Source organism: Condylostylus longicornis, unplaced genomic scaffold (assembly GCF_029603195.1).
Source record: "Condylostylus longicornis isolate FDR11 unplaced genomic scaffold, ASM2960319v2 ptg000040l, whole genome shotgun sequence".
Classification (NCBI taxonomy): domain Eukaryota; kingdom Metazoa; phylum Arthropoda; class Insecta; order Diptera; family Dolichopodidae; genus Condylostylus; species Condylostylus longicornis.
In genome coordinates this window covers 1,730,671-1,743,805 of record NW_026578009.1, presented here as the reverse complement: position 1 = coordinate 1,743,805, position 13,135 = coordinate 1,730,671, and the positions used below count along the sequence as shown (strand labels likewise).

The 13,135-nt window shown below is 23.3% G+C and overlaps 1 protein-coding gene across 1 annotated transcript in view; it reads left to right on the top strand.

Annotated features, from left to right (window-relative positions):
- The first annotated feature begins 1,647 nt into the window (after positions 1-1,647).
- Positions 1,648-13,135, top strand: part of LOC129609721 (homeobox protein Nkx-2.1) — a 66,169-nt gene continuing 54,681 nt past the window's right edge. The window contains exons 1-2 of the mRNA XM_055521831.1: positions 1,648-2,621; positions 4,205-4,419. Of these exons, the coding sequence (XP_055377806.1) occupies positions 2,215-2,621; positions 4,205-4,419 (622 nt within the window). The 5' untranslated portion in view covers positions 1,648-2,214. The remainder of the gene's footprint in view (positions 2,622-4,204; positions 4,420-13,135) is intronic.

Genomic DNA, 13,135 nt, shown 5'->3' with positions numbered 1-13,135 from the left:
TAAATGGGAGAAAACACAACAATCAAAAACAGAAAAACAAAAACGAAAAATAAATTTAAAACTTTCAACTTTTGTGTACACACATACATACAATTTTGTTTATATAGTTATGTTATATTGTTATACATATGAGTATATATAACAGAATAATACCGTATAGTGAATTCGTATGTAAATTGCATAACTCATGTGCAAATTTCTATTCTGGTTTTTTGTTTTGATATTTTGTTTATTTTCAAAACTGTTCTAACTTTAAAACGTCAGACTACTTTGTTTTCACCTTCTACTTCTTCTCAAAAAAAAAAAAAAAATACCTTTATTTCACTTAACATCCGTAACACAATTTTTCTTTTTTTTTTTTTTAACGATAATTCAATTTATTTTCATTGCTGTTTTTTTTGCCATATTTTTTTTTTTTCTTAATATAGGAAAACCACATTGCATTAAAAATATTACAAATTTTATATTTTCTTTTCTATATTAGAGAATATAGAAGAGCGAGTGTAGAATGATTGAAGAAAAGTAAGAATTGAAAATGAAAAATTTTGAATAAACGCGCGCATAATAAAAATTTCTCTCAGGTGCAAAAATGCCTAAAAAATACCTGTGTATTTTTTTTTTATTTTTAATATTTACTTATATACATATATAAAAATTGCATATATAATTGTAATATGTGGGGAAATAAAAATGCATTAATTCATATATTTTTATATTTTATATAAGTATATATAATAGGATATTATGCACACATATGTACATATAAGTATTATGAATTAATGAAAATACAGGAAGCAAAAACAACCAAATAAATAAATAAATATACGAGTATATATGGAGAAATAAGAGAAAAAGAAAACAAAAACAATAAAAAATTTTTGAAGAAAAGAAAAATGAAAATTTTATGAAAAACATTCCGATGCTGTAAATCTTCTTGTATATCTTACAAATATAGTATAAGAAATCTAATTTTTTTATTTACTTATTTCATTTTTAGATTTAGAATTTTTTTCTTTTTATCTTTTTGTAGTCCTTAAGGATAAAATGTGAATATCACTTTAGTTTTATTCAAGAAGTATTAAATATTCAGACATATACAAAATATGACGGAGATTTTTTAATTTTTTGTTTTTATATAATTTTTCTTTTCTATATTAATAACACCTGTTTCAAAGAGAAAAAAAAAACATACAAAATATTATATAGTTATATTGAATAATATCGCCAATAACATTTAAAAACAAAAAAAAAAAAAATTAGTAAAATAATATAAAACGCCTATTGTTATGCAATTATCTGTGTCAAAAGTACATTAAGTTTATAACAAAATATTTTAATAACAATTATATTTTTGTTTTTTTTTACTTTAGATATTCGCGCCATTTTACAGTTTTAAATTTAAATAAAGTGAAAAATTGAAATTTGATTAAATGAAAATCATAAATAAGTAAAATTTGAAAATAATATTATAAAAACTTGGTATAATAAAATAATAAGAAACTATAATAACTATTTAAAAATATTAATAAATAAAATAAAATTAATAAAATTAATGAAATAATTAAATTTCGAAATCATTATGAATTAATGTTTTGTTATTGTGAATTATTGTTTATAATTTAAATTGTGGTCATGAATACAATATAAAAGTGATTTTACGAATTAATGAAAAAGAAATATCTATAATAGAATAAATTAATAAAAGCGTATATTCAATTATTAATTAATATTAAAAAATAAATAAAGTAAATGGATGCTATGCATATACAATTTAACAAATCTATTAAGTCTTTATTATTAATAATTTAAATAATTTCAATTCAGCTATGTTTACAATTTATTTTTATATATTTATTCCCAACATATACATTTATAAAATCACATAAATTTAAATTAAAAGTGTTTGAATTAAAAAGTATAGTAAAAAGAATACATATTAATTTTTTTAATTACATTAAACAATTTGACATTAATAAATGAAAATTAATAATTTAATTAATATTTATTTTAATTATAATATTATATTAACAAAGAATAAATAACAATAGTGAAAAATTAACAAAATTTAATCTATAAATAAAAATTATAAAAATAAAATATATTCAATTAAATAATAAATTACAACAAAAAAAAAAAATAAGAAAAATAAAATAAACAAAAAGCAGAAAACAAAAAAAAAAAAATACCATTGATTAAATTTTTTACATAATTCGTATGTCAACCACACTGGCCAATAATAATAATAATAACGGAACCGCCTTTACGGAGGATCCTGAACATGATAGCGGACTATTACCAGATCTAAATGGCGTTGATTTGGTTATGAGCTTATCTCCAAAATCATCATCAATTGTAACAACTTCAACAGCATCACATCAACATACATCATCAGTAACAGCAGCAGCAGCCGCAGCAGCACATCATAATTTAACAAATTTAACAAATTTACAACATTTACAAAATTTACATCAACATCATCAACATCATAATCATCATCATCATCATCATTCAATATTAAATAATAGTCATTCAACACCATTTAGTGTTACGGATATATTAAGTCCAATTGAAGAATCATATCGCAAACTGGAGCTTAGTACGAATCCACCATCACCTTATAGGTAAGAGAGTATAACTTTATTTTATTTATGTTAAATAAATTTAAAAAAAAAAAAAAAAACAAATAATTAATTCGAATTTCTCGAAATATTCTCGAATTAAGTGAGCTCTAATAATATTTCCAAATTTGGTAATCTCACATAATAATAAATTTTTTTTTGATTACAAGAACATTTGAATAAAATTAAATGTCAATTTATACAACACTTACACTCTTCAATATAGAAAACTGGAATTCCAATCTAACGGCAATTTATAAATTTTGTAGACGCAGAATGGTGACAAATTATTTCTTCTACAATAACTTATACGTTTTTTAGATTGACCTTTAAAATTGGTTTTTTCTTATGTAACTAAATTTTTTGCTAATTTTTGAATTAATTTTTCTTCTGCATAGCGAATCAGGCGAATATTTTTAAGATCATCATATTCTTTTATTCCGTTAAAAATTCCTTTTATTCCGTTAAAAATTTTCGAAACGTCATTTTTCAACAATCCATGTCTTCGACGCAATTATTAAAGCAAAATATAACCGCAAAAATCTTTTTACCCACGAACCTTAACTAAAATAACTAGTTAACCAGTTCTATAATCGAATCTATTTTCGAATATATAATCGAATCTTTATTTTTGAATTCCTCCTAAAGATATGCAAAATTGAAGATATCCTCCTAAAGATATGTTATTAATCCAAACTTCATGAAATTTATTAGATTTTAAATTAATACCAGATCTAAATGACGTAAATAAAATACGAAAATGAATGAATAAATACTCCGGTCATATTTTTTTTGTAGTTGTGTTGTATATATCGCAACGCAAAGGTAACTATGTCCGTCAGTGGGCTAAAAGAATCTTCTTTCGAAATAAATTTAAACCAGACTTGTTAGTTAGATAATAAGGAAATTCGGCCTTGAGAAATCAATGTTTTTTAATTCTACATTTAGGTAAATATATTGCAAAATAATAACGTAAAATAAAAGACTTGGCAACACTTATCCTATATAAAGAAGTAAAAACCAATATATTTTTGTAAAATTAATAAATTATTTAAACCTTTTTTTTGCACAGTATCTATATGCGATTTTTCTTGTTCCCTTTAAAATTTTTCATTTTAAAATTACTTTTGTATGCTTGATTTTTAATTATCAAATTTGATATCAAGTGACAAAATTGAAAATTTGAATTAACATGAGAAATTGCAAAATTTTGTTTTGAAATAGCATTGCCTCCACGCTACTTAAAACCGACCTTTGATTATAGAACATTTTTCTTTCGGCTTTTCTGGGATATATTTTGAGTAATAAAAGAAATGCAATAAAAATTTTAAATTGTAGAATGTTCACATAAACTGACACTTGTAATATGAAAAGCACAATTTTAAAATTTAATTAAGGTTGAATTTATTATGTCTGAATAGGTTAAATATCATTTTTGAAATCTCTATTGTCTACGTTTAATGTGGCTTTCTAATATTTTTAATTGATGTGATGATATACTATAGCTTTTTTAAATCATATTTATAATGATATTTATAAATTTTTGTTATTGCAATTATTAATTATATTTTTTTTTAAATATACAGATCAAATTCTAGCGGCAGTAGTGTTAATTCACCTAGTGCATTAGGAAATAGTTCATCAAGTATGGCAAATCCATACGCAATGGGACCTCTATATCATAGTCCTGGAGTACAAAGTTATTGTGGTCCTACAGATAATTTATCTTTAGGCCATTATACAGATATGAGAAGTTCAGCTGGATGGTATGGATCAACAGCGAATGATCCAAGATTTGCAAGTAAGTGAATTATTTTTCATTAAATTAATATTTTATTTTTAATACTCGTATGTATTTTAAAATTGAGAAAATGTTATTATTAGTTTTCTTAAAACTAAAATTTAATTGTCAATTAAAATTTTTCTATAAAAGCTGTTAGTTTAACTTTATTTAACTTATTTAGAGTTTACAATTATTTAGGGATTTTTTAAATATTCAAAATTTAAATATGAATTACAAAGGTTGTTAAAGAATTGTGACATGTTAAATCCTTAAAATTTTAAAAATCTCAGCTGGTACCCATGAACCTAAACAAAATAGAATCTTTTATTATAATCAAAAGTATAAAAACTAGAAATCATTTCGAATATAATAATTTTCTACATTTTGTGCAAATTAATTTTAAAAACTCAGATTTTATCACTATTTTTTTTTGCACTTTAAATAAATAGTTCGGTGTGTACAAACCATCTGTCTTAAATCTCTTTTTGCATTTATCTTTTAAACAGATCATCTGTACATATCTATTCTATACTTGCTTAAGCAAATGTATACTTATATATATGATGTGTAAATATATGAACATTTAATGAACCATTGAATTGGCATAATTTAGTATAATGACAAGGTAAAACTAAAGAAAAGGAAAAAAACAAAAAAATAATGTTTAAAATTAAAATTTCAAATTATAAAAAAAACCTAAGAAAAATTTTTCTTTAGCATCGCAATATTTACTTTTATATAGATATTTATTTTTTATTTGAAATCATTAATACAATGTTAGTTTTAATATTGCCATTGCTTTTTATAAAGTTCTTAAATAAGTATTGAATATACTATTCGTGCACATATACAGCTATTATAATTTAAAACAAACGCATAACATTATTATTATGTACACAAGAATATTATAAGAACTCATCTATGTAGAACAATATAAATTTACAATATTTATTGAATAATTTAAATACACTGTGATTTTATAGTACCAGCGATGTGAATATCGAATTTTAGATATGTCGAGTAACAAAAGGTGCTTGCTAGTTGTTAGTAAGAAATAGTATTGCATAGTATTGAATATTAAAAATTTCGAACAATGCCTTCGAAGTAATTCATCTAAAACTTAATATTGCACATCGTATATCAATTGTAACCTTAGGTAAAGGGTTAGGTTAGGTTAACACGGTTTGAGGTTGCTTAGAAGTATGCCGAGGTTCTACTTTTCCGGTAGAATTCCGAGGGCTGTTCATGTCTTGTAAGTTCGTCTACCTTAAAATTCCCCGGAATCTCAATGTGCCCAGGAACCCAAACCAAGTTTATTTCGAACTGCATTGCCATCTCATTACGAGACGATAGAATCATAACCTTATCGATTTTGAAAACTTTAATTTAGTGAACATATCAACGCCGTTATTGCAATTAAAATAAAGAACAAATTTTTTATTATTTATCATGCTTACACACTAGATGGCTATCCATAAAAATACAAATGGCATACGCTCGCTGTTATCAAAATGTTGTATTTTTTGTGTCTCTGGCATATTAAAATTGAGCTACATAATTCATCTGTTAAAGCCAATATTTCACTAAAGTTTATAAATACAATAAAAAAAATTAACAAATAATTTTAGTTCCAGAAATATATGTTTTAGGGTTGTCTCGCAATGAGAATCGAATTCTGTGTGCATTTAGTGTTAGGCGCTGTGAATTTATTGTAATTAAATTTAACGATTTTAACTATGTTTCAAGAAAATTAAGTGTTTATTAACTATTATACTTGTATATTTTATAGAAAACAATATCACATGGTTATACAAAATTTAATTCTCATTCATTGACAACTCTGTTGCCCAAATAATCAATGATAATTTTTTTGTTTTTATTCATGTTTCTTTCTCAACTATACAGTATGTAGTTTATAAAGGTCTGACAGACTTTATTTGAGCTATTTGCTTATTTTATTGTCATTCATATTGTAGTTTTTGCTGTTTCTTATATACAGACTTACAGTATGTATGAATATGTAAACGTTTTTATTCTTGCAAATGTACAATATATTAAAGGAAAATGTTTTCTTTGGAAGCAGTTTTGTTTGCGAAGCACTTAAATTTTTAGTAAAAACTTTTCAATATAATAAAGTTGGAGGAAAAGGAGAAAAAAACAACCTCTGTTTTTTTTTATGTATTTTTTTTTTTTTTTTCTTGCTAAAACTAACAAATGATGTTATGGTCATTTTAAAAATATTTTAAGATTTTTTATACCCATATAGAATTTTTTTTTTAATACGTGATTATGTATTCGATTCACCGTTCAATACCTGAAATTTTTATCTTAATGTACGTACATAACAATGTGTTTGGCCCCATATAATAATATAAGTAATATAATGTTTTTTTCTACATAAATCTTATACACACCTCATTTCGCGGTACCAGGTATTTAATGAAAAACAGATTTTTTTTTCTGGTTTTTTTCTTTTTTGTTTTGGACTTGATTGAATGATATTCTAATATCGTTAATATTTTTATGTTTAATACTTGTTGCTGCTGCAGTTGTTTTGCTTTTATAATGATTTGATTTTGTTGTCTCTTTGAATCCTAATGTAAACAATGATGCGTAATAAATAATATATTTCAAAGTATTGTATTATGACATATGAATATGTTATACAAAGGCTCTTACTACAACCCGCATATGAATAAACCTTAGATATTTATACAAATTTTTGCTGGTTAACTCTTAGTTTTTTGGTTTTTTTTTTGGTGATCATGAAATTTGACTAAAATGTTAAAGGTGTTTTGTTTTTTTCTTTCTATCTCATCTTTGTTATCATTTATTCTTGTTGACGACGTTATTATCTTTGTTGCTGATTTGATTTGATTGAATTGGAATCGAAATATTTGCTTTATAACACAATAATAATAATAATAACACAAGAGGGACGAAAAAATTATCATTCAGCATAGTCATTGTTATTTTTAAGATTTTTTCCATATTGATTCTATTCAAAGTTAGAAAATACAGTTGATTTAAGAAGTATTGTTACTTTGTTGTTTCAAGAAATTCAATTTTGGAATTAATTTATTGTAGGGATTTATGATTTCTTCTCATTGAGTATGGTATGTATGTGAATATTTGACATAAAGTTGACATAAATGTATTCCTATATACATATGTGTTTTATTGATTGAATTGTCATACTTTTTTTTGTTTTCTCAAATATGTTGTATATATGTATATACAGTCATAGCCACGATTATTTTCACAAGGCAAAATTTTTGTGAAATTAAAGTTTAAATTCATATAACTTCTACAATTATTAATATTTTAAGTCCATATTTATATGTATATAATTATCACATTCTTCTTGTATTGAATTCGTATTGGAGTCTTTTTGGCTAAAGATATTACTATTAATATTTTAAAAAATTTGATTTTTGTGCAGTCAACTTCTATAAAACTAATCACTGGCAAAAATATGTTATATGTAAGAGTAAAATAATATTATTAACAAACTACACACTGTAGTTGAATCTTTAGCGATATAAATTTATAATGATAAAATCAGTAGCTGCTTCAAGTATTAAAGTATTTCCCTATGTGGAATATTTAAAGGAATATTTTGTCATATTAATTAGTATACTAAATTATCTGTTTGCCAGTACACGGCGTTTTTTTTTAATACTAAAGGTGAATTCATTGGTTTTTCGATTTTGAGCTGAAATATTTAAAGTTGAAGTATTCTAAAATAAAGTTCTTTATTGGTTCATTTTGTTCGTCTGAAAAGAGCTGAGCCTTTATTTTTTCTGTTACGGTACATTTATTACTTTTTTTTGATAAGAATAGTAGGTAATTGTAGTAGTCCAGTAAGTTTATTATGTAAATTTGACATTTTTGGAAAATTTATTAACTAAATTGGAAGTTAATTAAATTTTTTTGAGCGAGAGAAAAAAAAAACTGTTATAAAAATAAAGAGAATGTCAAAATTCCAAATTTTCATAAATAATGCACCAGCACGTCGCTTAACTGACCAATCAATAAATCGAGCTTAAATAATTTTTATAATTTCTAATTGTGATTTTATAATCGAGTATATTAGTATGCTTCATATAATTATGATATACACCGATTGTTTATTGAGACTACATGCTAATTAAATTTCCTTCCTAACGGATTCATAATATACTTTCAATAAAAGCAAGAGATAGCAACCATAGAAATTTCATTCAATTGATCTTTAACGCCAGAACTTTAAAATCTTAATAATGATTTTTATGCTAAAAAATATTATTAACATTGTTTTCGGTATAATGAATTGAATTATAAAACTATGTTGCAAAAGTTGAAACGAATATACAGTAACGAATAGCACTTTAAATTTTGTGAATCAAAAATGGAAATAAAAAATTAAGCAAATTTTCATTGCACTATTTGGAGTAGATGTGAACCGAGGTTTGCAATTTCTAAGACTTGCCGTTTTAGTGAATTATTGTTATTTCCATTTTCATATTAATTTTGGAAATTTCGATTTTTTTCTCTTATAAATATAATTCTGGTTTATCTACATGTTGTATATATGTACACAAATATTTTAGGTAATGCAAATTTTACTATTCATAAAGATTAATAAATTAAACAATAATTTAAGTAATATATTTAAAGACGTGTAGTATAATTAATTAGTGATTAAATAAGTGGTACTTGTTACCAGGCTTAAGTTAATTTCAGAACTTATTCCCACCTTAAAACAAAAAAAAAAACTATAGCTATTTATTCTAACACACCAATTATTCTAATACACTTGATATTATTATTTACATATTATATGTACATATAATATGTATTTAGTGAAAACCAGTTGCCTCCTTGACTTTTTAATTTATATAAGATTTGTGACTTTTGTTTATTTTGTATGTAAATACATAAAAAAAAAAAATTTTTTTTTTTCTAAAATCTAATCAAATAAAGTTCGTGGCTAATGTTTAAATTGTAAATAAGCATATACATATATGTGTATATCTGATCTTTCAATATATGAAAATTTCACTTAAAAATAAACTAGCTCGCAGATTAAAAAAGTTTTGTCAAACATTTGTAGCTTAATCTCTTATTTTAGAATAAGATGTTATTTTTATTATGTATGAATTGAAAAATTTATGATGTGATCGACAGCACACGACATAGGGACTTATTTCAATTTTCCTTCAAAAAAATTGCTTAGATGCAACTTCTTAAGTGTATTTTGTTTTTTAAATTAAGAATCTAGACATACTATTGCATATATTTACAACTTGCAATTTGGTTTTTATTAGTCAACATTTTTTTCCTTATGTCATGAAAAATTTCAGTAATTACTTTGACAGAGAACAATTTCATAGATCATATTATAAAGTGACATACCATCACATAGTACTATTTCGATCTGCTCTTAATCCTAAATGAGAAGTAGCTTTTTCAAGTGTCTTTGTTATGATATTTACTTGGTGTAATAAATCTCGATAATATCAAAGTTTTTATTGAATTATGAACAAAATTATGTTTACATTCTTCTGGTCAGAAATTTTATTGGTCTTGATGGTTTTATTAATTAGAAAAAGGCAATTCGATTATCATTTCAATTTCTATCTTTAGTTTGGAATTTCTGATTATTCTGAAAACCTTAAATTTTAAGTGTGTGTGTTTCTTAAATAATAACTTTTTTTTCTTCTTGTTTTTTATGTAAAAACGTTCGGACAATATTTGTGTTTATTTATAATTTAGGATTGTCTTTTGAATGATTTGTAATTTTTTTTTTGTTGATATTTTTTTAAGATTTTCAAAATTCTAAATTGATTTGTAATGTTATTGTAATTACGTTGCAATTTAAATAATTATTTTTTTCATCGAAAAATCTCTGATTTATTTTATGGTCATGTTGCTTGGTTTAAGTTTAAAACGAATAGGTGAAAGAAATTGACTAAATTTGAATCTATTTCTCTCCATGTATTTTATCTGTACAATTCGTTTTTGTATTTTTAATTTAGAATCTTATTGTTTGTTATACTGGTGATAATATTTAAGGAAATATTAATTATTTTATAACTTTGAATGAATTCATTATTAATTATTAAATTCGCAAAAAATAAATATTTTTCCAAAGCCAGATTAGAGTTTTGATTGTTATAATAAACACCTTCTTTGTACTAAATTTATAATATAACGCGTATTAATTGGGAAATACACAAATTTCTAGATTTTCCCTTACTAATCGGATTTCAAAATATGAAAGTAGCTCGAAATTATATTTGATACTAGTTTTATTTTTTTTTACAGAGCAATTATTAAATTTTTTATATCGTACATACAAACATACTGACATCATGTATAATTTTTCGATTTAGTTTCCAAAATTTTTCCTTTATATTTTTAAATTTTTACTTTAGAATCCAAGAAACAACAAAAAAAGTTTTTTTTTTTGTTTTGGGTTCCATTTTAATTTTTTTCATATCTTATATTGTTTTTTGTGTGAAATACAAATAAAACCTGTTATCATAGTTACCTTCCATATATGCTCAAATTCATTTGCAGTGGAACTGATGTCTTATAAGATATTAAACATCAACAATGAGAATTAAAAGGGTTAACCATTTTAGAAATATTTTGATATCATATATCACAGGTAACTGAAATGAAATAAAAAAAAATTAATATTTTTTTTTTGTACTCTTCAAAACTTTGGAATGCGGTTTGCCATAAAATTAAAAGATATACCTATGGTATGTTCTTACGTAAGAATTAATATTAATCTCTTATGAAAAAAATTTTGATAACGTTAAAATATTTTAGCACATTTCAAAAAAAAAATTATGGAAGAAAATGTGCTTATATGTTGCTTATTTCTTTTCGCCTTTTAGAAAATTTTTATTTAATAGTAATTTTTATTTAGGAAGTAATTTTTTTATGAACATTTTTTAATTAATTTCGGGCCATACATTTAAGTGTTCTATGAAATAAAGAAGACTTTGTTTAATTTGAAAAATAAAGTTTATTTATGTTTATACAGGAGGGTCCGGTCAAAGTGTTGCACTCGGGAGGTGATTCGTTGGAGATTTTTAAGGCAAAAATCGTATGGGTGAGGTTAGAGAACGCGGTCTAGAGGAAATTTTTGAGAGTTAAAAGAAAACAGATCGAAAAAATTCTGTTCGAAGAATTTCCATTCTTAGCTTCGAAATTTATTGAAATCAGCGTTCGGAAATTTTTTCATCGATTGATAAATCTGCACAACAGCACACGTACATGATCGATGTCATGACTTTAAAAAAATGAATAAGATTTAAAAAATATTAATATATAAATTATAAAAATAAATCAAAACGATCATCATCAAAAAACATTTACTGCACGCTGTGCTGCATTTGCATATTTTTATCTTTTTTTTTTCAAAGTTAAATCAAATTTTAATTTGGGATAATGCAGGATGTTATTAAAGGTTACACATTCAATAATATTTTTGGGTATACTAAATTTTAGTAATTGTAGAATAGAGATGAAAAAAAAAAAATAGAATTTCAGTAACTACAATAGATTTCAGTAACTTGTTTCAGTGTTAGTAAAAATTTCATATTTCAGTAGTCTAAAAATTGTTTAATTTAATTAACTTATCTTTGAACTTAACATGTCCATAAGATGTTATTGTTTGCAATTATTTTCGTTTTAAAATATAAAGGAAAATAATTATAAGTGACAAATGCCTATGTAAATAAATAGTTTTAAATTCCGTTCGCCCAAGTTTATGCAATTTTTTCCGCAATTCATGATTATTAAATGAAATTTATTACAATTATACTTTTATACTTAAATCTTCGAAAATTTTAATTCAAAATAGAGAAACTATTTATTATATACGAAAATTTTAAAACGAAATCAGATATTTTATTGCTTCCTATTTTCGGAAATATTTGATTTTTTTAGAATTTTCTTAATTGCTTAGGTTACATCCTAAATAAAATCACAATAATAGTCTACTGTCACAACGTTATTAATTTTTACATCTATTTAATCTTTAAATACACTTTTTTATTTTTTTATTGTCATTATTGTACATTCGAATTGATCCTTTACTTTTTCTACTTCTTCATTTTTATTTTTGTATATTTCTCCCCTTTTACGTTCTCAATTTGATGAAATCCTTATGTAAACCAATTTTGGTTTATAGAAACAAAAAAAAACAAAACAAAAAAAAGCAAAGAATGCAAATAAATAAGATTTTTTTTTCACTGCTGTGGTTGTTTAGCTTTTATACTCTTGTTAAAATATTTTTAAATATTATTGTTATGTGGAAAATAATAAATTTATGTGCACATACATATACATACATGAATATATAATATAAAAACCTGATAATATCGATTGGAATATTTTAAAAATTGTCTTTATTGTAAATAGATTTATATGGGTATATACACACATAAATTATGCATGTTAACATATACATATATATGTATATATATATATATATATATATATATATACAAAAAGAGCCTGTGTAATAGGAAAAATGAATTTTAATGGAAAATGAAAACGATATAGGAAGAAAATTTGCTTTTATTGATTGCAAATAAAAATTAAAAATAAAAAAAAAAAAATAATTGTAAATAAAGCTTCAGTTTGCACTGTGCATATATGAACGCATACATACACAACTATATATATGTTTATACATTAAATTGAGTTTTAGTGATATTCAACAGCGCAACCT